At 39.4% G+C, this 25598-nt stretch overlaps 3 protein-coding genes and 1 non-coding gene across 7 annotated transcripts; 1 reads left to right on the top strand and 3 right to left on the bottom strand.

Annotated features, from left to right (window-relative positions):
• Window positions 1–1816: 1816 nt before the first annotated feature.
• LOC121905694 (cleft lip and palate transmembrane protein 1-like protein) lies at window positions 1817–9889 on the bottom strand. 2 transcript variants are annotated; one of them, XM_042424143.1, is made up of 17 exons: window positions 9360–9886; window positions 8678–8769; window positions 8044–8221; window positions 7805–7932; window positions 6776–6854; window positions 6513–6630; window positions 6184–6278; window positions 5568–5652; window positions 5384–5484; window positions 5235–5294; window positions 5073–5123; window positions 4858–4940; window positions 4524–4558; window positions 4324–4379; window positions 4163–4207; window positions 3818–3951; window positions 1817–3587 (listed from the first exon to the last, which is right to left on the bottom strand). In XM_042424143.1, exons 1-17 carry the CDS (start codon window positions 9558–9560, stop codon window positions 3521–3523), a joined length of 1608 nt encoding a protein of 535 aa, XP_042280077.1. In that variant the 5' UTR covers window positions 9561–9886; the 3' UTR covers window positions 1817–3520. The 2 variants fall into 2 exon arrangements, with proteins under 2 accessions (XP_042280077.1, XP_042280078.1); XM_042424144.1 differs by lacking the exons at window positions 1817–3587; window positions 3818–3951; window positions 4163–4207; window positions 4324–4379; window positions 4524–4558 and adding an exon at window positions 4566–4655 and having other exon boundaries at window positions 9360–9889.
• Window positions 9890–11531: 1642 nt separating this feature from the next.
• mrs2 (magnesium transporter MRS2) lies at window positions 11532–24689 on the top strand. 2 transcript variants are annotated; one of them, XM_042424858.1, is made up of 13 exons: window positions 11532–11728; window positions 12107–12481; window positions 14005–14069; window positions 14422–14458; window positions 14957–15069; window positions 19000–19161; window positions 19297–19427; window positions 19935–20051; window positions 22138–22207; window positions 22490–22572; window positions 22966–23083; window positions 23587–23700; window positions 24196–24689. In XM_042424858.1, the coding sequence occupies exons 2-13, from the start codon at window positions 12142–12144 to the stop codon at window positions 24253–24255; spliced, it is 1410 nt and encodes a 469-aa protein (XP_042280792.1). In that variant the 5' UTR covers window positions 11532–11728; window positions 12107–12141; the 3' UTR covers window positions 24256–24689. The 2 variants fall into 2 exon arrangements, with proteins under 2 accessions (XP_042280792.1, XP_042280791.1); XM_042424857.1 differs by having other exon boundaries at window positions 11532–12481.
• LOC121906149 (integrin beta-1-like) lies at window positions 15329–18990 on the bottom strand. 2 transcript variants are annotated; one of them, XM_042424860.1, is made up of 7 exons: window positions 18485–18990; window positions 17767–18021; window positions 17426–17636; window positions 17174–17303; window positions 16710–17004; window positions 16288–16566; window positions 15329–15703 (listed from the first exon to the last, which is right to left on the bottom strand). In XM_042424860.1, exons 2-7 carry the CDS (start codon window positions 18018–18020, stop codon window positions 15499–15501), a joined length of 1374 nt encoding a protein of 457 aa, XP_042280794.1. In that variant the 5' UTR covers window position 18021; window positions 18485–18990; the 3' UTR covers window positions 15329–15498. The 2 variants fall into 2 exon arrangements, with proteins under 2 accessions (XP_042280794.1, XP_042280793.1); XM_042424859.1 differs by having other exon boundaries at window positions 17767–18990.
• Window positions 21293–21365, bottom strand: trnar-ucg. Its single transcript has one exon. It is a non-coding gene; the product is annotated as a tRNA-Arg (tRNA).
• Window positions 24690–25598: the final 909 nt, after the last annotated feature.

Genomic DNA, 25598 nt, shown 5'->3' with positions numbered 1-25598 from the left:
TGCTCTTATATACTGTAGTAACTATTCTGTTAAAAAAAGCAGGTCTGTATACTTTCAATAACAATTCTCTTGAGTTTATTACATAAAAGAAACTTTCTATTTCAGCGAAGAGAAATTTGCCATCAGAAAAACCTGATCATTAACCATTTACAGTCACTTCTACTGAGCTGTTGTCAAATTCACATTTATTTCCAAAAATCAGTATTCTTAACTTCGATCAAGGGTGAGACAGACTGACATTTTCAGGAAGGAAGCAGTGATTTCATACTTTTCCAGTATGTTTTAGGGGATTTTAATTTCAGCAGCTTCATGCGTTGTTCAACACATCAATTCATCAGTCACTGAGAATAATGCCCTAGATCCCCTACAAGATTTACACATAATAATACTACATCCTCTGGGCTAAGCCCCTGATGTCCCACTTATCTTTATCCTGCCCACGTATTAAAAAAAAAAAACAGCAGTGAGCTCAGCTGTGAGAAAAGCCCCCTGACCTTTTGACCTGCGGGGTGAGAAATCAGAATGGCCTGAAGTCGACCCACATACCTGGAGAGACGAGGAGGGAGACGAGGACGAGGCCGAGCAACATCTTCATACTGTAACAGGGTCACTGCTGCTGACTGTTTACCAACTGAACTGTCTGCTGTCACACCCGATGTGCCAGGCTCAATGTGTGTGTGTGTGTGTGTGTGGTCTCTATTCTTTGTTTTACAGAAGCAGCTCATCACAGCAGTTCCACCCATCATGGCATAAAACTGAAGGCATCTCATACATGTAGTGTGTGTGTGTGTGTGTGTGTGTTTAGGACATTCCTCGATCTTTGGTTTCACTGATACTGTCCTCTGTTTATCTACTGTCAATCTCAGAGCACGGTGCCACTAAGTTAAAGCAGCGTTCTCCGCGCGATTGACAGTAGATAAACAGACGCAAAGCATCTATGAAACAAAAGCAGCTTAAGTGTTGTTGGCTTTCTTTTCTTTAGTCAGGAGGCAACTCCCATTTCTGTCTCTAAACAACCTTTCAATACAACAAGTAACGATTGTTCACTTTGCCAAACAAATAAATGTCATAAATCATAATGTTGTAGTATTCAAGTAAGCTGAATATTTATGGATTTGACATCCTCAAGAATAAAGTGAGGACTTGTATAAGCTTGTGTCGGTGGTCACCTGTACTGTAAATGAGGATTACTGTCCACAACATAGGATTATAGGACAGAAAATATATAACACACCTGCTATAAAAACTGACTCAATTCTACTACACACACGCAAACAAGACACTCAAGGGTTAACCTGACCCTCAACATCACTGACTGATCAATAATTTACCTTTTTAAATCCAGGTAATATGTTGGAATATAAAAAAGAGGTATAGATTGAAGATATTCTGAGAATGACTGCAGGCTGCCACGTCATCCTCATATCTGTCATATCACATCTGTTCAATGTTAACGGAGGAATCCAGCAGCACACACACCTGCTGTAGCACACATGCACTCACACTTTTTTTTTTTTTTTTTTTTAGGATTTTCTGTCAATTAACATTCTTTCCCTGAGGCCAAACCCGAACTTTAAAGGGACACTGCGAAGATATTTACTTGTTCCTGAAGTGCGAACACAACAGAACACACGCAGAGAGCACACACACACACACACACAAAGCATGTGAGCAACATGCGACACTTCCTGAAGAGAAACCAGTCGATCAGCTGTCTGAGCTGATTTGTCTCCTGATCGCACGTGTCGACACACACACGCACATCAGTTCATACACGGTAGCTTATTTGTTTAAATTTAAATAAAGCTTAAAGGCAGTTTGTTTGTTTTTTTTATTTACATTCCATATTATCAAAAGTTAACAAGCAGGATGCATTGTCAAAAGAATGAAAAACAAAATAATCTCTAAAAATATTGGCAATTTCTCAATTATCATCCAGTTCAAGCAGCTCATTCAGCAAACGAGAAGAAATTAGAGATCAGCGTAGCTTAAGCACAATAAACAGCGAGATATGTGAGATTTAGAGCTCTGCATTATGACGTCTGCAGGTAACATAGTTTTATCATAGTTTGTGATGCACTAGTGAGAATATTTTTGAAACACATGCCATCAGGATATTTGCTGCGAGCGGTTAATTAGTTTGGAGTGCTGTAGCCTCTTTTTATACTTGTTGGCAACTTGGATTCAGTCTTTTCTAAATAGATGTATAGTACATTAACAGCGGAAATAGCCAGTATGTAATACATGATGGTGGATATTATGACAAAACGCAAATAAAACTTTATCTGATGACAGTTTAGATGTACAAGATTACTCTCTACCTTCACTGCATGAAGAGAAAAAAGTGCTTCATGCTGCTGGTCCGGTGTGACCATGTGGCTTATCTGCAGGATCCACCTGCGAGTCCATCGTTATAAAACTTGTGTCACTGAGCCACGCGATGTTCAAACCTCAGAGCATTATTTAAGATTGTAGTAAGGATCACAAGGTTTCCAAAAGCACCAGATATGTTGCGCTGAAGTTGGAGGAATTGTGTATAAAATACATGAATTAATTAAAGGTGAAGCCATGACATTAATTAAGATATTTCAGTCTGTATAAGCAATGTTTAGCTTCAGTGAAATGATGGAACAAGCACAAACAGAATAAACTCTTTACAGTATGTATAAATCTGTTCAAACAATATGTAAAAAAAAAATCTTTTCTTACTTTGCAGGTTGTTAAATTACATTTTAAAGGGAGAATCAGTGTTTAAGAAGTTAGGACAGTCGAGTCAGTCATGACCTTAACCCATGACGTTTAAGTCTAGTAACAACATGGTTGAGCTGTAGTTGGAGTTGAAGGTTCCGTCCCTCACAATTTCACCAGGAAACACTTTCAATAACACCTATACTAGTGCATATGGAGGAGAATAAAGCAAACACACATTACGACTGGTCATACCATCCCAGTGTGAAATGTACAGCGACGTTCAACCACAGCAGCGGTAAAGGGTGACGCTCCATCAACGCCTCGCAGAAAGCAGCAGCACCGTGAGTGTACAGCGGCGAGGCGTCTGAAGCGGAGCAGCTCGTCTCGGATCAGTCTGTAGCTGCTGCGGCAACAACACGTGGCCGAGTGTCCCGCCTGAGTCTCCGTCTCACTCCTTCGAGGTTCATTTATTCCCTCGCTGTTTTCCGAAGATGAGTTTTTGTGTTCAGAAAGAAAAGGTCCGGAGTGCTCGGAAGTTCAAACAAGTGTGATGACGGTGCTCTTTGGTAGGGAACACAAAAGTTCAAAAAAGAAGAAAGGTCCGGGGCATTCTCCTGGCAAAAAAATGTAAAAGCCTTTATTCAGATGGCTATTTCATGGTGGAATTCTTAAAAACACAGACAATACCTGTGCATGCTAAAATAGAGCCTTCGTCAGTGTGTCACCCATCTGAATAAAGGCTTTTAAACTTCTTGCCAGAAGAGTGCCTTGGACCTTTCTTCTTTTATGAGTTTTTGTGTGTTTGTGCATTCATTCAACCGCCTTCTTCTCACTGAGTCTTTACTTTCTTGCTGTGGGTCCCGGACTCTCGTCTTCTGGCTTTAGGGGCGTAACGCCTGGTGGAGGAATGAGATGAAAACAGGATTGTGCTGCTGTCATTTCAGGGAAAAAAATCACTCAGGTGGATGGTGAAAAGAAAGCAGCTGTCAGCAGCAGCAAGGAAGAGTCAAAGGACAAGAGGTGCCACTAGCAAAGTAGATGCATCAAGTCAAGCACTGAGGCACCGGAGTCCCTACAATACCAAAATGTTCTGCATGAGTGTGCGTTTGAAATATTGTAATTTTACCTTCGCTGGTAGAGGTAGAGGAGGAAGAGGAGCTCGTCTCTGAAGCAGGAGAGTTGATGAGATGACGAGAAGGATCCAGAGGAGGAGAAAAAGGAGGCGCAGGAGCACAGATCTGAGATCAGGGTGTTTACTCCCTGGTTGGAGAAAAGAGAGGTAGAGGATACAATAATGACACTCATCAACTCAAATAGTGTCACTATTAAATATAGATGATCATTCTCTGAGTAATATCTAATAACTGTGCAAAAGTCCTGCAAACTCACAGTAAAACAAAGAGTGAGAGCATTTTATAACATAAAGGTTTCAGAAGAGTTGAATATCAAGAGTTGAAATGACGGCACTCACTCTGTACATCAACACTGTCCCCTGCAGGTGGCTCACAGACTTCAACTGATTGAGAGAGAGAGACGGGCGGAGAAACACAGTATTTGGCAGACATGTTTATTTCCTTTCTCTCAGCGCTATAATCACATAATCTGGCAAGTAATACATTATTAAAGACCGACCTTGTGGTTGATGAAGAGCTGCGGGGCCATAGACAGGAAGCCAAAGGCGTACACTCCTGAGAGAAGAGAGGAGGAGAGTTATAGCGCCAATATAGCACATTATTACATAGGAGTGAAAGCATCACCTTGATTAAAAGTGTTAAAGTAAGAAACCACCTTGTTAAATATGTACAAATGTCAGTGGATCCAAGTCAACTCACCAGTCACCAGGCTGTTGATCATCCAGGAGTAGTAACTGTTAACAAAGTATATCTGAACAATTAGAGGTGCATATTTCCTACCTGAGTTAAGTGTTTTATGTATATCTTATTCGTCAGTGTAGATTTTCTCCACTAGAGGAGAAAAGACATAAAAGTGTGAGTTTAAAAAAGCTCAAAAATATTCAAGACAAATCCAGGTGGGATTTGAACCTGACTCCCTGAAACACTTCAGTACAGGTGGAGAATTTAGTGCTATCTGGATATAAACCAGTAAAGGTTGAGTCAAAATACACGTGACAAAGCAGAAAGCTGAACTGAGTGATGATGAGCTCACCTCTTTTGACGTAAGTAGGCCAGAGAGAAAATAGCTCCGCTCATACACAGAGGATAGACCAAGTAGGACAAGTATCTGGACGCCTTGAGAGGAAAAAAAAAAAAAAAAAAAAAAAAACGCAGACAAAATATTAAAATAAAACAAAGCCTGGAGCAGAATTTAAAAATCAGAGCTGTTAAGAGAGGTGGAGGATTCAGACAGAAACACACTCGCACCTGTGTGTCATATTCCACTGTCTTTCTTTCTTCTTCATCCAGCTTGTTTACCTGCACATAGTGACAGAGGAGATTGTCATAGATCTTTGAAAAAGCAACACACATTTCTGTCTAAACACATTTGTCTGAAGCTACGTTGACCGTAAATAGGTAAATACTTACATGGAGCTTGGAGCTTTTCAACTGCACATGGATCTTAAACACTTTAAACAGCTTCCATACCTACAAGATGACAGATCATGAGGCGAAACCAATCAATGACCCATAGGTGTCACTTTCATCTGTTGATTTCTGTTGTCATTGATAAATACCTCTACGCATGCTCCGAGACCGACAGGAAGCAGCACCAGAAGACTCGTCTCCTCGAGCAGATGGAGGAAAATCAGCAAAGTACTGAGACTCCGCCACAGAACTAGAAACGAAAGAACATGACGAACTTGTACATAATAAAAGAGGTTCAGTTTGTATCATTTGATGAACATGACAGTTTCTCACCTGACTTCCTGGACATTCCCACCATGCTCTTCTTTTTTCTCCATGAGCTGATGTCGTTTTTCAGAGCCAGGAATTCACAGATGAGCTGCAGCAGACCGTAGACAACTCTGTTCAACTTTATTATACTAACCATGATTTGTAATACACCACCATTGTGCCTACATCTAGGGCTGATGTAGGATTATTTATCATTATTGATGAATCTGTCAATCAATTCTCTCAATTCTGGTGGTCAAAAATGGTGAAAGATGTTGATCCCAAAACCCAAGGTGACGTCCTCAAATGTCTTCTATTGTCCCGACCAACAGTCCACAAACCAAGAATATTTAGTTTACTATCAAGACTAAATAAACCTGAAAATATTTACATTTGAGAAGCTGGAATCTGAGACATTTTCTTTTTAAAAAACTACTCAAAACGATTATCAAAATAATCGGATTAACTTTCTATTGACTAAGTAATTGACTTATCGTTGCAGCTCTACCCACATGACACACTGTGTTACTTGTTATTACACACTGGGATTCAAAAACTAATTCACAATACTTAGGATTATGTATCAGATGCTTTCCAATGTGTACTCTATGTTAAAATATGTGGTGTTGTATAGTCTTACTTGCAGAGCTGTGATGAGTGCAGTCAGCACTAACAGGTAAAGGTTGGAGCCGACCAGAGTTTCTTTAATCTCATCTATGTTTTCCTCTGTGAAGCCTAGATAGACAAAACAGAAGCATCATCTCCTGATTAACTGAAGGTTTATATCCAAATAAAGAAAAATGAAAAATCTCTTGTCCCCAAAACTACCACAAAACCTTTTAATACACCAAAATGTTGCAGACTGGAGACCACATCCTGCAGGAGAACCCTGAACCCATTTAATGTTCTTTAAAATAATAATTCACCAAATCCTCATATCGCATGATATCTGTTATCTCATTAACTCACCAAACTGCCGCAGAGAATAAACCACATCCTGTAGATGGACCCAAAATCTGAATCTCCTTAAAGAGATTCCCTCATAGGACACAGTCAGAGGGAGCTGGATGGTGCTGCTGCTGATCTCCTAGAGATAGATAGATAGATAGATAGATAGATAGATAGATAGATAGATAGATAGATGGATAATTGTTATTTAATTCAAAATACAGCAGTATATGGACATGGTCGTACGAAATGTGTGTCAGCCTTTGAGTGTAGAAGCATTTTACCATGAGGTCTCTGACTCTGAAGCTGAGCTCGTTAACCAGCAGCAGAGGAAGGTACATCATCTGTCTGCCTTCCTGAGAGCTACAAGAAGACACAAGAAGGGAGTTTAATTTAAACAGACACGCCGGCTCGGGGCAGGTTCCTTATTTACAGACAGGAGGAGCTGCGAGGGCAGTAAACATTATCGACAAACACGCATGCATGTAAATGGCTTCCTCAGCTGTAACGTTAACAGTAGTTTTTTGAGAGATGTGACTGTGTTTTGTTTTGTTTTTTCCTTTTGATCCAGATTGGCTTTAGCATTGATAATCCTCCAATCCCTTTCTACAGAGCAATAATCATGGTGGTGTCCAACTTGGGGGTTGGGACACCTCAAGTGGGTCACAAGGTAAATCTCAGGGGTTGTAAGATAAGTAATAGCACAGGAAAGCAGAAAAAATCTATTTACGCAACATAAAATGTTTTATTTGTCTGACTTTTTTCTTGAGAATTGCTGCATTTTATCACCTCAGGCCTCTAAAAATGATATAAATAATTTAATCTGAGAAGGAAAAATTTCTCTTGTTGACATTTTTGACATGTGACGAATGGCTGCAAATAAATATTTCTTTGTTTCAAGGGTTCACAAGATGAAACAGTTGAGAGCCACATATATATATACAGTGTATACTGTATATACAGGGCATACAGATAGAGTAGATGAAGATGAAGATGAAGATGAAGATGAAGATGAAGAAAAAGTTCCGAACAAAGTTTTCCTCAAGATTGGTGGCTGCGAAAGCTTTTTCTGTACATTATATAAATGTTTTTCATATTACAAAAGAAAATCAGCAACATATTTTATTTCCTATGTTCAAATAATAAATAAAATGTTTGAGTCTACTTGATTTTCTCACATGCAGCCAACAGAGTGTATTTTATTGCAAGCATTGCAGCACTAAATATCATGACAAGCAGCATTCATAAAGCAGAAGCCAGCAGAGCTGCGGCTGATCGATGCCTTTGACCTCCAAAAGCTTCGTGTGACTTACACCCTCATGTAGCGCCGCACATCACTGGGAAGTCCCGCCTTGTTAAAGGTGAAGTCCTCTGACATCATATTAATTGACAGGTGAGGTCTCCAGTGGGATACGGGATTCTCTGATCGGGCGCTTGACCTCTGATGGAAATAACAAGGAAACAAAGTGTTTTGATTATGCACACGTAAAAATGCACTGCAAAGGTAACACGCTGGTTGAAATATGAAGCACTTTGACAGATATTGAGTTACCCTCTGCGTGTCTCTCTGCCCTTCTCTGTGTGTGGGAGTGATGTAGATGGTGAGCTGAGCTGCATAGTGGACCTCTCTGCTGTCCTCTAAAGGTGAAACACCGGCCTTGTGAACATACACGACTGCATACAGGGTGCCATTCGCTTGAGTCTCCTCTGGCAGAGACACGTTCACCCGCCTGTGGACAAAGACAGTGAAAGAGCAGAAGACAGGTTATAAGATAGAAAAAGCAGAGAGAGACAGGATGTTAAAACTTCACATAATCTTTTTAGCTCTTAATAAATATTTACTAATACTCACCAATATGTAGTCTGTGTTGTAATAGAAGTTATAAAATATCTTTTGACTCTGTAGCTACAATACAGGAGATTTATAGTCCTGCTTTCAAACACTAGTCGAAGGTCTTTATCTTCTGTTTGCAGCCACTACAGTGACTGGAGAAACTTTTGATGTCCTATTTATTTCTATGACTTATTTCTATATTACAACAACCATGTTGCTACCACTATGTAAAAAAAAGAATTTCATGCCATGAATGTGTTTCCTATACAGTGTTACTCTTGTAGTTGAAATGAGCAGGAACTGACTGATAAAAATGTGTAACACGGTTATAACATCAACATGTCAAACCCACCTCTCAAATGTAGAGTGCGGATCAAACGGGTCTATTTTTACAGCGAGGTTGAGCTGGCTGTTGTCTGGCACGAGGCAGGTGAAGACGCTCAGCTGGATAAAATAAAGCAGAAGAAGAGAAGAGATTGAAAGCAGTCTGCCCTATTTTTTGAAAAAAGCAACATGAGATGCAAATGTTCTGACTATGTTCTAAATATATTGTCTTATCTTGATGACTGAACTGACGACTCTCAAACTAAACTTACCGGGGCTGAACTTACTGAACATCAGTAATGATTTCTTTGAAGAGATCATTGTGATGATGCTGCAGTTTTGTACCAAATCTCAGATTGGAACGGTCTGGATTAATAAATCCTACAGCTAAACCACCACAATAATAAATCTGTGCGGGGATATTTTCTCCATCATGTAAATCACCAAAACATCCCAGGGGTTCAACGTAGACAAACATACTGTCTTTCTATTTTTACATTAAGTCGCACAGAGCTCATTTCATTTGATCTGAGTATGAACTGCATGTGCCCTGGATTTTAGGCTGAGCTAACATGATGAAAAAGCAGAGGCAGTGTGTTGAGTTATCCTCAGGCTAATGATCAGGCCCATGCAGTTAAGTCTTGAACCGAAGTCTTGTCTATTTGCCTAAAGTAGTAGTATAGAAATAAGGAAGACAGGCCTGTGCTAACCTGCAGTCTGGGTCTTGCTGTCAGGTAGGAGCTGATGCAGTGCTCTCCTCTGCCTCCATCGCAGGGTTTGGTGTTGAGGAAGCCGTACAGCAGCCAGGCGGTGTGGAGCATGTAGACCACAAACACCCCGAGCAGCAGCTTAGCGATGGAGCTCCTCTTAGCGCTGCCGTCCGCCGGCTTGGAGCAGCACGATGGGAACATGGCAGCTTATATATATACTGATGCTGGAGAATATCAACGACTAACAAACAAAATAAAAATGGACGCGGTCTAGGTTGAAGATCGGAGCGGTTTGATGAGGTCGAGTACACAGCGTCGACACATAGGGTGCATCCCAGGTCTCTTAAACTGCATCCACGTTTCCCTCACTTGTGTCTTTTCCTTGCGTCTTAGTCCCTCCCACCGTGGATGCAGGGGAGACTCAAGCCCCCCTCCTCTCATTTCTCAATTTTGTACATCCTCAATTCCTTTCCTCACCTCCTCTCCTCGCGTCTTAGTCCCTCCCACCTAAGATGCGAGCGGAGGAGGCGAGGAAGAGACATGAGGAGAGAGGAGTCGAGGCAACAGGCATTTAACAAAATGAGACATCTTTGCAATTAAATATAACATGCGGCAGAGCTGCATCAACTGTCCATTGTTTTGTTACAGCCTACCGCTGTATTTTATGATCTCTGACAGATGAGAATAACAGTGTTCATGGCCACTTATATATTGACTTTTAATTCAAATCACAACGTGGCATAATATGACAAGAATGACCTTTATATTTTTTATTGTGTGAAGCACAAGTACAAATGGTTTGTATATTCCAGCTGTGTCTCACGCCCCTTTTATACGTCACAGGTGCCGTACAAAAGACTTCCGCAAAGGATACACCTGTGCATCCTCGCTCATAGCTCCTCCGGCAAGCCTCCTCTCTCCTCGCTCCTCTCTCCTCCAGATGCATTTTATGAATTGAGACCTCCTTAAACATGACGCGCTGAGATCGATTCCCAGGTCACGAGCAAGGAACCTTTAAAAGGAGGACGGAGGAGAGAGGAGACGAGGAGGCACAAAATAGAGAAAAGAGAGGAGCCCACTAGTCGTCACGCCTCCTCCCTGCCGCAGCATCCTTCCGGTAATCTGCATCCAGCGGAGGGATGCTGATGCTGACAACATCTACGCGCCCACACTGTGTTTTATCAATCCTGTGTCCTTTTTTGTGAATCTAATCTCGCATTATAACTGAAACCACGCACATGTGGGCCACACATTGACTCATATGCCACAAAATATTGTTAAGCAGAAAAACAACATCCAGAGCTTGTCACTTGTCACTTGTTGGGTGTTTGTGTGTGGGTATGGTTTAGGCAGTAATTTAGACTCCTAATAAATATAACTAGGCTACTTTTAGGGCAAGAAAATCAAGAAAGGATTCACGTATTTCTTCATCAGAACCAGCCTGTTTTCCTGGCAGCGTGGTGATGGCTTTGAAACATCATTAAGACCTTCATATTGGGAAATAAAATGGCAATGTATCATTTCACAGTCTGTTATTCCCTAATAATTATGGAATTAATTGTAGAATTTGAAACCAATAGCTAATAATCCTGAAACTGATACTGGACTATAACAAAATATAAAGAACTGGCAAAAGTAGCATCAATAACAAACAGTAGAGGGCAACAAGAAAAAGAGAAATAAATATGGTAGTAAAATATAATAAAGCTGAGATTTAAAGTAGTTAAAGGTTTAAAGTGGCCTATAATCAAATTAGAAATGAAAAAGAAATGTCAGGAAGGGTGGGAGAGAGGAAATGAAGGCTGATACTATTACAGCACTCTTCCTCTATTAAATGAAAGGAAGTAATAGAGATAGAAATGGGGAGAATATTTTATTAAGGATGAGGTTTGGTTGCCCCCGTCTAAACGATGCATTAAATTATATATATATATATATACACACTTCAAAGGTTTAGAGAAATGTTGCAGATGGAGTTCAGGTGATGTAGAGTACATGGCTATTTTCAGATTTTTTAGAAAATACAGGACTTAATAGGAGAATTTAATGCAATAATAAAATACCTGTTCTGGTCCTCACTCCCATCCAGAAGGTGGCGGTAATGCGCCTAAAAGCTGTTTTGCCGCCATTAAACATAAAAAAGGAAGAAGAACCTGAACCTGATGTCAACACATGCAGCCCGAGTGATTTACTTTTCTAGAGACGATCTTTGGCAGTCGTCACCGCGGTGCATGATGGGCAGTGCTCTTCATGCTCTGTCCTCCTCATGAATGCTACTTTTCTCCATCATGCTATAATAAGAAGTGTGTCGGACTAAAACAAACAACGCAGCTTTTTACTGATTCAGGACAGCCTGTAGTTGCCGGCAGGTAACTGAATTGTTTTTCTTGTGTCTTCGTTTACTGTCACAGTTAACTTTAAATGGATAAACTATAATTAACCCTGATACTAGCAGCTAAGATAACTAGCATAACAAACAGAGCTGCATAACAGATAGTGAGATAACAGTGGTCGACTGACGCTGGCATTATTGGCTATAATCAATATTTGCTCGTATTGTAACTGCTACCTCCGACTGTATTCCTGTTGTTCCTGTGGATCTGGACTGTCCCCTCTACAAACAACCCTGACAAACAACTGGAGGGTATTGAATCACCCTAAACGAGATGACTCAAGTATTTTAGACAGTCACCTTTCATTTCTTATGGAGGCTGACGCTTGCCTTCCTGTCCTGTGGTGAATATCAGCCCTTCAGAAGCTGAGTGACAACCTGTGTGAAAAGATGAAACTACACAGGGTGCTGCTGTCTGGATGCATGAACTGCTCAAGGATGTATCTGCCATTTAGTGGGAACTTGAGCTCTGTTGGTCCTTTCTCCTCAACTGTGGATGGGTATCGAACCCTTATCCTTTGCGGTGCTCGTACAGTGCTCTACCCTCTGAAGTACACTGTACCACTTGGACAGAGAAAGCTGGGACTGAACAGCAGGAGCTACAGTCATGTTGTTTCAAACTCACTACACTGCAGTCAAACACTGCCTGAGTCAAGATGTCAGCTCAGAAGATCTCAGTCTACTCCGACGAGGAAGAAGAACTTGCTGCAAGCAGGTGCAACGTTGCCCGGTAAGAATGAAAGATGGTTACTTACCAGGATCAGAAACAGGTTTACTGCCAACTAGGTTTGCACGTGCAAGGTGGTGCATAACAATCAAAATATACACAATATGAAGTAATTATAAGCAATATCAAATAGACATCTACAATAAAAATATATAGAGCTGTTACAGATTTAAATTGAAGAGAGTGTAATGTACAAAAGGAGGTGAACTGGTGGTTTGAAAAACACAATCCTGCTGCTTTTACATTTTACAGTTTTGACAGTCTTGTATCTTAATTAATCTGTTGATTATTTCTCTATTAAGTCGATTGGCTGTTTGGTCCATAAAATGTCAGAAAATGGTGAAAAAATGTTTCCCAAATCCCAATATGACTCCCTCAAATATCTTGTTTTGTCCACAACCAAAAGACATTCAGTTTACTGTCATAGAAGACTAAAGAAACCAGCAAATATTCACATTTAAGAAGCTGGAATAGGAGAATTTCTTTAAAAAATGTATCAAAATGATTTATCGGTTATCAAAATAGGTGCAGATTAATGTAATAGTTGTCAACTAATCGATTAATCGTCTAATTATTGCAGCTCTAATCTTCATATTTCAATACCTGTCTACATCAGAGCCTGTCTGGTAAATCAGCAGGCCAGTATTATCTATTCATATCAGTTTATCACATGTATAGAAGTGAAATGAACAGAAATGCCAATATGTTTGGAGGTATAATTTAGTAACAACTCCTTCATTACATAGTTTGTCCACCAGAGAGCACTGAAAAGTTTATTCCTCACCTGTGCAACAACTGATATGTAATATTATTATAATATAATAACCAAACATGTGTCTTGATGTAATTTATGTATGTAAAGAGATGCAAATCAATTATGTATCGTGATCATGCTTTATTAACTTTCACATATCAGTATTAGTCTTAAAAATTCAGTCAGTGGCTCCAGTCTACATATTATTCCAGTCAAGTTAAATAGGTGATACGTGTCTTTATCCACTGTAACCATGTGTTGCTTACTTCTTCATGTTATGCACATATAATGAAACTGTATGAAAGCTCAACCCTGATTGAAATATATTCAAATGCAAAGACGCTAAACAGAGTGATAAATTATCTCATTTTACATATTAGATATGTGTCTGGTATTTCACTGCTGGATTGTTTTTTCTACATAAAATTTAATTTGCCATTTTTGTAGCAACTCTACTTCAGATGTTGATTTGCCCAAATGCTTTTGGCACATTGAAATGGGGCAGTAAGTACACAAAGCACGACAAAGATTCATGAAAATCCACAAAAAATGTTGCAGGTAATTAGCCTTGTAACATCATAGTGATTTCACTTCTAAAATGATGGATTGGAAAGTAACTGTGGTATAGTCCTGACGATTGTAATGCACAATATATTCATATTTAAGAATGAACATTTTTGCAGTGTTTAAAACTGAACACTTTTCCATGTTCAGCCTTGCCTGTGAACAGAAATCCTTACCTGTGGCTAAACTTTGTCTTTTTTTTGAACAGTGTCCTTAATCCGTCACAGAATGACAGAAGCTCCTCTTTCCAGTGTGGTCCCAACGTTTGTTGTGGTAAGAGATGTTCTGAGGGCAGTTGGCCAAAAACATTTCATTAGCGACTGACCACTAGTTGATGCTTTATATTCAGGACCATCCTACTCACAAGGCCTGGCTGGGCAGGGACAGAGATCTTTTTTTTAGACAGACAATGTATCACAAAATCTGCTTTAAAATATTAGATCTAAGAAAGATGTATTTAATGAAAAGATTTCTGATTTCACAGCATTTACAAGTTATCAGCTGGATTTAACTCAAACACCTACCAGTGTACTGTCATACATTATATACATTTAAATACAGCAAAAAACTGTATTGAACAGTTGTGAACACCTGTGTGAAGTAATCTTGTAATATTATCTCACAGATGAAGTTTGACCAGGAGGGAAATGTGACATCATTTGGTAAGTGCTGTAAAATAAATCTTATCAATCTGTTGATAAGAACTGATAAGACCTATTGATAATCTGTCTTTTATTTGTTTGATTTGAGCTGTTAAGTTGTCTCTGTGTGTAGTAATGAGCAAAATCAGGATTGTCTTTGAGACTGATGATTGGTTATTTCTCTTGTCCTGTGATGTGACAACTCTCACCAGAGTGTAGGTATTAACTTCAGTGTATTCCCCGAGTACATTTTTGAATCTTAGCCCTGCACAGTTGGACACACACTGTCACAGTGTTACTTGTAGCTGTTGACCTGTGATGTGACAATCCAAATGTGACAGTGTTAGCTGCCTCGCTCTGTTATGTTTGTTTTCCTGAAAGCAGTAGATATAACATCTGCTTTTGTTGTAGTGTCTTGTCCTATATCGAGTCAAAAATATATGAAATAGAAACATATTCACTTTAGTGTATATTATAATCGTCTACCTCTGCGTCTCTTATTTCTTTGTTCTCTTACAGAGAAGAGGAAAACAGAGCTTTGCCAGGAGTTAAGTCTTCAGGCCAGAGACCTTCGCTTTCAGCACAGTACCAGCCTCACCGCTCGAAACAACTGCATCATTATACGAATGGAGGTATGCTCCCTCTCTCTCATATAAGCACGCTAATTGATTGATTTCTGCTCTCAACCAAATCTAAATCACCTTTGATCTAGCTGTTGATTCGGAAACATTCTGTGATCATAAGTTTAAGCCGATCAATGACAATTCTTTACTGTTGTATCTTCAATCAGAGACATTCATTCAGTGTTGGATTCAAGACTACAGTAGCCTGTAGAGACATAATGCTACCAAGAGGATGATGTAGAGCAGTAAAATAATGAAAACTTGTAGCCTTAAGTTTAATAACAGTGTATCATCACAGTGTTTTCAAGGTGGTAATTTTTTTTAACCTATTTCTGACAATAATTCAAATGAATAAGGCAGTTTAGGGATTCAGAATAAAAACATTTGAACTAAATGTTCAGGGAACTTAAAAATTCAAAGCAGAAAACCCCTGGTGGATCACTGCCATAGTGCAGGAGAACAATCCTTAGCCTGCACCACAGTCGACTGTCCTCCAGAGGGCGTTTGGGAGAAGGAGTAGTTCATGAAGCAGGAGTCCTCGCGGCTCATCATTTTACAGTGTACAGTTGTTTCTCCTGGTTCAGGCATATCATCTCTGGTCTCCACCATTGTCACGGTGAGGTGGCTGCACTCTGTCTCACACCTGATGACAAGAGGACAGATTCAAAATGACGTTTTGGTAATTTCATTAAAGATAGAGGAGATGTTATTGCTGCCAAACTTGACAAACTGAGGCAATTTCCAAATCTAAAGTAGGTTTTTCCTTTTTTTTCCTCTTCTATTCTGACAAATGGTCTGTGCTTTATTATTTCAGAATTTAAGGGATAGGTATTGGAAAAAAAAATAGCTTAAAACATTAGCATTGGTTCATTCTAAGTACAGTATGTGTCTTTTGACAAATAAACATTAAGTAAATAGATAAATTCTACTTAATAAAACTAAATAGATTCTACAATTCAATGTGTTTCTGTATTTTTAATTTCTTGTAGTGCTAATATCCTACACATTAACATTATATATATTATAGTACGATACATTTATAGTGGGTTTTGCAAGAAAGTACATGTATGTAATGTAAAGAGTTGGGAGGTAAATGATGTCCGTGAGCATGTCGTCAAAAGAACTTCAGAATGAATCATTTCATTTATTTTATCTGCAGATCGCATCAGTCTCTAGTGTTATTTCCTATGATCACAGCACTCTGTATTAAAAGCAACCAGTTCTTACCTGTTCTTCTTCGCTCCTGTCCCAAACGCCAGACACTCCACGCACTCTGCGTGCAGATGACATACACCCACACAAGAGGGGCAGAACTCGCAGGTGGGGCCTGTGTATGGAGGTTCACACCGACATTTTCCGCACTGACACATCCCTCTCCCGTTACACAGCTGCTGGTTTGTTGCCATACAGGAAGCAGTTTCCATGGAGCAGCTGCAGTCATCATGTGTCCAGTCGTCATCACAAATGCACTGTCCACATTCACAGCTCCCGTGGCCTCCACATATTCTGTTAGATAAAAATTGTAATCGTTTTAATATAAATCCATCTCTGTAATTGAGTATAATTAAAAGTAACAAGACGTAGATATTGAAGACTTTGTAATGGAGATAGAGCTCCGAGTGATGCTTACTAATCTTCACATATTATACCTGTTGTTGTGGTACGGACAGTCAAAGTTGCTGCACTCGCAGTATTGTCCGCTGTATCTTTCTTTCGGGTTTACCCGCTTGTCACATTCACAGAAGTCCTCTACGCACTTCCCTTTACCGCTGCATACCGGGGCGTTCGGGCCTGAGCGACAGCGGTCATCACCTGGTGACGAAAAAGAATCAAGTTCCCCCCGGCAGTGTTGTGTAGTGTAATCACACTGGCCACACACCAGAGTCCCACGGCCAAAGCAGGCAGGGCTGTTTTCCTCACAGTTTCTCATGCAGTCACACTGACCTGAGGAAAATAAGTTTAAAAAGAACATCTCAATGTTTGATACATATTTTGAGTTAGGCATTTGTGACACTATAAAGGAACATCAAACATTTCCAAATTTTGGGGCTACTGTAATACTAATATGTTTGACTGTATGTTCACTCTAGCCAAGTTGTGCAGTCGTACTCACACTCCAAAGATATCTCTAACTTCACACTTTGTGAAAAGCCTTTGGGTGTGACGTGGACAGACCAGGGCCCAGTCCTGTTCTGGTTTGAGTCATCACTCTCACTGGGACACTGGGCAGCCTCCACCTTCACCTTGAGCAACAAGGATTTATTATTATGAATATTATTTGTAGTTTATAAGTACAAATGACAAGAAATAATCTACTCTCCATATGAGGAAATTGTTCCTAATGTTTCTTTCAGTCTTTTCTTACCTGTATGACCAGGGGGTTTCCTTTCATGATGCTGCCAAATGTGATGTTGAGTCCTGCGGGCACAGGGCTGGTGTCCATGATCATCTCTGTGATTGGCTGGTCTGTAGGCATAGTGATAGTTAGAGGGAAAGACTGGCTCACACCTGGCCTCAAACGGAGGGACAACTCCTGGGGCTGGAGGAGCAGAGCCTGGGCGTCTGCTGGCTCGGTGCTGCAGATGTTCAATAATGATTGGAAAGAAAAAGAATATCTTAGAGGTGACTGTAGTCTTGTACAATTTCAAGCAAATCCCAGTAAAGGTTTGAACTACCAAAGAGAGATCTTTAAACTAGGACACTTACCTGCTGTCATTCCTGACAACTTGCACCCTGCCCTGAGGGTTGTATATGTGACTTTTAGGACAGCCTGCTCTCTGCAGCCCTCTCAGGGTATGACAGGGAGTGTTAGTATGAGGGGCAGTGCACCAAGCGCACTCCGGGCCAGACTGGATGCACTCATTGCAGTTGGAGGCAGATGTGAGACATGTTTGTTTTTTAGCCCAGCTGGGAAACAATAGAGCCAGCAGCAGGCAGAGACAGAGCAGCTTCACAGCCATCCTGCAGTTACAGTAAAGCATTAACAATTAGCAACTTAGTCAATTATCAGTTTTAATTAAAAAAAAAAATACTGTTCAATATGATAAAAAGGCACAATGACAGCATTCTGATATATCTAACATACAACATATCACACTTTATTAGGGATAGACTGATTAAATCCTGGACTTATTTCCACCATTTTTCCAATATAGAGACATAGAGAAATATTAGAAAAAAGAACTAGAAAGCTAGAAATTATACTATAAAATATACTAATATCTATTTTCTGAAGTATAAAAGCTATGAGAGTTATGTTTCTGTCTGAAATTGGGGGGGGAACGACAACCATTAACCGTTACTATTCCTGTTAAAGTACTTGTGTAGTTTGACAGCTTCATGTCTCTCTGGTTCTGCCATAAATAATATGCCAAATAAACTAAAACAGGTCAAACACAAATACAGTACAGCGCTGCTACATTACCTGAGGTACTGAAAGCTTCCTGTGTTGTAGCTGCTGCTTGAGGCAATCTACCTCTATAGACTGTGACACGCTGACAAGCTCCTGATTGGTGCAGCTATTTTGAATATTGAGCTCTTGGTTTAGAAAATAAACATAGCAGTGTACTTCTAGCGAAACAGCTTTCTCCATTTCGCAACCAGACTTTTTCATTGATGAGGTCTGTCACCTCAAATATTTACAGATCAGAGTCAACTGTTGTGCCTGCAGTCTTTCAAAAGCAACCGGACATGCACAGCCACACTGACACATTCACGTTAACACATGCGATGTCAGGCAAATGAACCTATTTATAAAAGCAATGCATCAACTGCTAAAGAAATGAGTCACTTTTCCACAGGTTCTCCACCCTCCATCACACACGCAGTTTTTGACAAATCGCCTGAAAACTTGAATGAAGATGTATATAAATCTGACTACATGTTTCAGTGTTTTGTAAAGCAGCTTCTCTCCCCACTCATCCCTCCATCTCTCCACAGTCTTTGAAAGCCATTGTGACCACCCAGTGCCTTTTGGTGTTGGATTTCCGTGGTCTGGGATTAGAGCGTTGGTTGGTCCTGGAGCTTCCCCCACAGCTGACATCGCAGACACACTCGCTGCCCTTTGAGTTTAGAGCACTGGAGGCCATACTGCAGCACAAGGTGAAACAGATTAGAAAAAACACTGTGTATATGTTTATTTAAGCATGTTCATGTTCTAACCCACGTAAAACCAGCCTGTAAGAGATGAGATCAAGACATGGTAAAGCATCTGTTTACGTATATGTGTGTCAATAGGTAAACACTCTACAAGCCAAGCTGAATGAAGTTGAACCAGTAATATTGGACATATTGGAATCTCTAGTGGATCCTAAAATCCTTTCTGCTGATAGAAGTAAACTACATATACTGCTGCAGAACAGCAAGAGGTAACACACACAACCATATTATACAATGACATATAGTGGGAATGAGTTTGTTAGAAAAGCTTTTATGAATGAGGGTAGTTGGCATCAGGACTGTTATCCACTTGTAAATTATTTATTTGAGCAACTGGGTCAATATCTCTGAGACTCGACTGGTTTTCATTGTACCAGTCATTAAAAATAGTTTCTCATCTTTGATAATTAATATTATAATATGACAGTAATCATATGTGGCATACCTCAATGCTCAATTCACTGATTGTTACTGTTTTCATGTATGTTTTCTCCTCAACCATAACATTTGTCAGGATAACATCTCCATGGTTATCTTTTTCCATCAACTTAGCTGTTCTTCAACATGGTTTGTCATCCTCGGATCTAATAACTATGAAGTTAAATTTAATTAATTAATTTTCCACACACTGTTACACCTCTGGACATTTACATGTTCAAACATTTTGTTTTGTCTGTCTCTCTTAGTCTTCCTCTTGTCTCTTGTCCCTCTGACAGTTTATCAGAGTTGGAGACGGACATTAAAGTTTTTAAGGATTCCTTGCTGAAGATTTTGGATGAGGACGAGATCATTGAAGAACTCTGTCTTACCAAGTGGACAGACCCAAGAGTTTTGTATGTTACACATGCACTCACATATACATACATGAATACCAAAAGCAGTTCTCTTGAATGCTCATTTAAAGTCCCAGTCAGTGGTTACAGTATAATATATGATCCCCAAGGTGTCGAAGTCCGTGTCCCCTTTAAATAGTGTCTCCTTTTCCTTTGTTGTGGTTTTCTGTTCTTTTGTCTCCATTGGTTGGGGGGAAGGGTTAGGCATTGCAGAGATAAGTGGTAGAGGTTTCCATTCAAATTTAAATCAAATCTCAGAAACGACTGGTTGGGGTTAGGATACAACTGGATTCAGGTTAACCTAACTCTTGTTTTGTTGAGATTGACTTTGATTCCTCCTAATTGTTTGGGGTCCCACAGATCCTGCAAATAGAAAGGAAAAAGAAAAGTATGGAAGTGGTAACCCTTCTTTTAGGTAAATAGGTAAATGACCATAGAGCATTGTGTATATACCAAATAAAAAATATTTATGTTTCATTTGTTATATAGGCTATGCAATGTAATCCACCTCCCGTTCTCTCCTGTTTTCCCCGTTCCCCTAACCCGTTTTCAGTTTTTCGCTTGTCTGTCTTAAAAAATATTTCAGAAGTAAAACGTTGTTGGATAATTTCCTGTCTTGTCAAGTTGATAACTACAGTTTTTAGTTTTGCTGCTCTACTCGAAACAGTATGAACCTGGACTTTTCGATGTGTCGAAAGCAGAACATTAATTAATATTAGATCCTGACCGATCCTGTCGGCGTGTCGGAGATATAAATAATCAATGAAGTTACGCTACTGTGCCTCCTGCGTAAACGCGCACAGTGTCTCTCAATGGAGAGACGCAGATGTAGGGAGATCGCTGCATATAATTCTATATTTCTTATATATGTTTTTTTTTTCCGACGCGGCGCTAGAGCAAATCAATAGGACGTGCATTTTATTTTCGTTTGGGGGCACACAATGTATCGTATATTTTATTCTTTTATCAAACAAGTTGAACACAGCCGGTTAAAACGAACGAATCTGGTCTTTGCAAACGGAAATGATATACGCGTTTATCTGCAAACAGAGCGGGGCAGTGATATCCGATCACAAGTGCTCACTCAATACGCATATGGAGATGCATGTTAATACCAGATGTAAACACACGTACTTAGAACTGTCCACTTGTGATCGGATCACCCAAGACGCAAGTTAATGCCAAGTGTAAACAGGGTCTCAGACAAACTTTCGACACAATAGAAGAAATGTGTTAAAGTGCGACCACGAAGGGACTCGAACCCTCAATCTTCTGATCCGAAGTCAGACGCCTTATCCATTAGGCCACGCGGTCAGATGAGGACGAGAAGAGAGTTGATGACTGCGCTGTTTCCGGAATTGAGTGAGAACAATTATACTAACAGATCTGTTGTGAAGCTGTAGTAGTAAGTGGTCCAGATCTGTCATACTACATGAACAGATTATGTACCTTTCTTCAACAGGGACAAAAAAAGTTGTGTTAAGAGTTATGATGCCTTATTCTGTATGAATTGGGAAGTTTCTATATGTTATCGAAATCAACTAAAAATAAAACTAAAAGGGACATATTATGCACATTTCTACATTTTTAATACATGGTGCTACTGGAATGTCTTTGCATTATTTACAGATCAAAAACCTCCATATATATCTTATACTGGTCCTTTATGCAGCCCCTCAGTTCAGCCTCTGTCTGCAACAGGCCATTTTAGCTCCTGTCTCTTTAAGGCCCCCCTCCCAATGGGCCCACTCTGTTCTGATTGGTTATCTTCTGGAAGCTACGTCACAGCAGACTTCCCACCACTCAGAAGGCCACATAAACAAACTATGAAACAAACTATAGTAGTAGGATTTCACTACTTTTTCTCATTCTTTACTCGAAATGTCCACTTCTCAAATACATCCATACATATTCAAGCTGAAATCCAATCCGCAAAGTGAGAGTGGGCAACGCATATAACACATGGAAAAACCATGCAGGGATCCGCAACGATCTGATGTCAACTCGTAGGCAAAATAAAAAAAACGTTGCAAACGAAGCATTCATATTTTTATGTGCATGTAAATATGTCTGTCCGTCTTTCTAGTGAGGAGAGCAGTTTGGGTATTGACCACGCTGAAGAGATGGAACTGTTATTGGAGAATTGCTATATGCAGGTAATGCTACTTTTCTAAAAATCCCAGAGATCAGCTTTAAAGGTGCAGTGTGTAGGATTTAGTGGCATCTAGTGGTGAGGTTGCAGATTGCAACCAACTGAATTGTCTGGTACTTACTTGCACATGTATTGTGCTGTTGAAACTGTCAACTTGCCCCTCTAGTTTTGTTTGTTTAGTATCAAAATCACTGAAACACAGTGTTAAAAGTCTTCTACATATAATGCACAGTCAGTGAGCTGTTGACTGTGTTCTGAGTGTTCATACTGCGACTGCTTCATACAGGCTGAGGAGCTGGGGAACAAGGCCAGAGAGCTGAAAGGACTGATAGACGACTCTGAGAGTGTCATCTTTATCAATCTGGACAGGTACACGCACACAAACACATTATTTGGATACGGACAAATTCACAACAACATGATTATTCAGCCTAAGAAGAGCTGTCATTTTAAATTGAACATTCAGTTATATTAAATTAACACAGTTGCATTGGTTGTAGAACATTTGGACAGTTCAAAATTTCTATTCATAAAAATTGCCATGTTTTGTATGTTTTCTGACCATTTATCGGATTTAGTTTAAAACTGCTTTGATAATATTGGAACTTACAATGTTTGTATTTGTTGTAAAAAAAAAAATATTTAAAACATGTCTTACTCACTCTGAATCTGCAAAAGATTTAGAGAAGATGGTTAAGCTGTCCAATAAAAAACATATTTTAAGTCCTGTTGAAATTAAATGACTTGTCTGTTTTATTGTAGCCATCGTAACGTGATGATGCGCCTGAGTCTGCAGCTGACGATGGGAACCTTCTCCCTCTCCTTATTTGGTCTGATAGGGGTGGCCTTTGGAATGAATTTGGAGTCGTCCTTTGAAGAGGTTAGACAGCTGTCCTTCCTGCTGAAGAATGATATCACATCTTGAGTTTTATAGTTAACAACTTTGCAGATACAAGGTTTTTCTTGCTTGTCTTAATATTATGTTAGTGTAAGTCTTTGTGTTTTGGACCGTTAGTCTGATAAAATGTACAACCTCTGGAATCAGGCATTGATCATTATTTTTTCTATTTTACATAAAAGAGTAATATATTTCAAATAGAATTGTTGGTAGATAAGGTGAATTTCAAAGTTGTTAGTTTTAACTTAGTTTACATGGGTTTAGCCATTACAGTTTGTTTGTGGATGTGCAGACTTGCTTGCACACATCTTGATTTTTTTAGACTTTCCTTGTATCTGCAGCGTTGTCTCTGAGTCTGTATGTTTTTCCCATGTTTGGTTGTCTTATGTGTATCTATTTATTTTGAGCACATAAGTGCATACTGTACTTTTGTATGTTTTTACCCACATTTGTTAATGTGTTTTCCTGTTTGCGTTTATTACCAGGACGCTCGCATTTTCTGGCTGATAACAGGCTTCATGTTCTTGGGCAGCGGGCTGATATGGAGACGACTGCTGTCATTTCTTGGGCGACATCTAGAGCCTTCAGTACCCCCACTAGTAATGCACACTAGCAAACACACACACACACACACACAAATACACACTGACCTCTCACCATTTTTTGTTTTTCATTAGATGCTTTATATAATAGTGTATTCCTGTACAGTTCCATGTGTAGAATATTTTGCTATGGCACGTCATATGATGCATAAAAGTCTTCAATCTTGGAGTGCCTTAGTAGTCGAATGTTTACAGCACACGCCACATAATGTCTGCAATGTCCCTACTTCAATTCCAGTTGCCTGCATTGCATGTCATGACGCTTTCTCTTCCCTTGTTTCTTATCCATTTATCTACCATCAATTGTCCAATAAAGGCAAAAAATGCCCCAAAACATATATTTAAAATATATTACAATTTTCAATCTCTACATGTGCATCTCACCCCAAATTGCTGATGTAAATTGCTAAACTTAATTATGTTTGCTAATACCAGTGGAATGAGTTGTTAAAAATCAGTTCTTAAGTGTCATTTCTCCTGTTTGCGATACAGATCCCTCCAGTTTGGAAGAGAAGTCTGAAAGCATCAGACGCCAAGTCTGGACTTAGATGATGTTGTACCTCTACTCTGTAAAATGCCACAGACCTCCTACAGACTCTGCAGCTTTAAAGATGATTGTTTTACCAACCTGGACCTCCTGAATTCTCTATGAAGGCTGCATTTAAATGTCTGAAGACCACTGTGCAATGTGTTTTTCTGGGTGTCCTGTTACATTTTACGTTGGGATCATATCGGATGTTTGATTGATGTCCTTGTGTATATAGTGTGGATTAAACATGTGGGCACAGAGTATTACTCTGTCTTCACTGGCTTTAGAGCAGTAAGTTTATGCAAGTTGCAGCATTGGAACTGTAAACAGATAACCAAACTAATGTGATAATAACCTTACATGCAGTTGTGCATTCCCTCATTGCATTGTTAAAAAAAGTGTCAGAAAAGCATAAAATATAATTATTTAAATAAATGTAAACTTTATGAATGTGTAAGTCTGTTATGATTTATTTAGATACATTGATTACAACATTGTGACATCATGTGACAGTGAGGACTTTTCCAAATTCCTGAAACATCAACTGCTCTGAAATAGGAAGAAGAATTTATCAGATGATAATCTAGTATTTGATGTGAGCGTCAGACCCCAACTCAGGAGGTTACAGTTGATACAAAAGTCTACCACTCCAGAAAGTCTTATAGACAAATGTGTTGGATATTCAACTGTGAATGATTTTTTTAAAATTCTGCATACACACTGTCATCCACTTGAACACTGTAAAATTAATTTCAATTTTCAATCCTGTTTGTATTTTGGATGTTAAAAGCCAAACATCAGTGAAAACCAGATACTTGACCCTATAACAACCTTTAGCAACAACACATCTGAGATGATTTCAATACACTCAAAGTTACTGATTTTTTGGAACCAAGCAAAAAAGTAAAAGTATGATCAGAGTATCACAGTACCTTGAATTTACAGTTTCATATCACTTTATCATAGAACTGAACTTGATCCACAACACACTGCCTTACAGTCCTGTGTATTTTTTCTGACACACTTGGCCAAATTCTTCATCTCTGTGTGTTTTATTGAGGGCCTATAGAGAGTGGCCTTCCTGAATGACTCTAATACCAAAAGGAAGACAAATCACTGCAAATTGACCTAAATTAAGTGCAAATGTAAAATTAAAAGCGTCATGACATTGCAGAAGTATTCATTTGTTTTAACATAGTCAAGGCATCTTTGGTAGTTACAGCTTTGACATTAAAGAGTGTTCAACAGTTAAACTGTCAGGAAATTTCTAATTACACTAAAAAAAGTTGTAAAACTATATAACTGTATGCACTGTGTGTAACAGTATGATCACAGTCTGAACAGTGAGGGAGTTTCAGATTCTCCT

Source organism: Thunnus maccoyii, chromosome 10 (assembly GCF_910596095.1).
Source record: "Thunnus maccoyii chromosome 10, fThuMac1.1, whole genome shotgun sequence".
In the NCBI taxonomy this organism is placed as follows: Eukaryota; Metazoa; Chordata; class Actinopteri; order Scombriformes; family Scombridae; genus Thunnus; species Thunnus maccoyii.
The sequence above is the reverse complement of the archived record's forward strand: the minus strand, read 5'-3'. Positions and strand labels throughout refer to the sequence as shown.

Bases quoted from the DNA above. Each gene is read 5' to 3' on its own strand.
- LOC121905694 (XM_042424143.1), bottom strand. From the start codon at position 9,560: ATGTTCCCATCGTGCTGCTCCAAGCCGGCGGACGGCAGCGCTAAGAGG. The intron at 7,933-8,043 runs GTAACTCAATAT...TATTTCCATCAG, and splicing joins GGCAGAGAGACACGCAGAGG to AGGTCAAGCGCCCGATCAGA. The intron at 5,124-5,234 runs GTAAGTATTTAC...CACTATGTGCAG, and splicing joins TGAAAAGCTCCAAGCTCCAT to GTAAACAAGCTGGATGAAGA.
- mrs2 (XM_042424858.1), top strand. From the start codon at position 12,142: ATGAAACTACACAGGGTGCTGCTGTCTGGATGCATGAACTGCTCAAGG. The intron at 15,070-18,999 runs GTATGCTCCCTC...ATCTCTCCACAG, and splicing joins GCATCATTATACGAATGGAG to TCTTTGAAAGCCATTGTGAC. The intron at 19,428-19,934 runs GTAACACACACA...TCCCTCTGACAG, and splicing joins CTGCTGCAGAACAGCAAGAG to TTTATCAGAGTTGGAGACGG.
- LOC121906149 (XM_042424859.1), bottom strand. From the start codon at position 18,041: ATGCTTTACTGTAACTGCAGGATGGCTGTGAAGCTGCTCTGTCTCTGC. The intron at 17,005-17,173 runs GTGAGTACGACT...TATTTTCCTCAG, and splicing joins GTTAGAGATATCTTTGGAGT to GTCAGTGTGACTGCATGAGA. The intron at 15,704-16,287 runs GTAAGAACTGGT...TCTTGTCATCAG, and splicing joins ACAGGAGCGAAGAAGAACAG to GTGTGAGACAGAGTGCAGCC.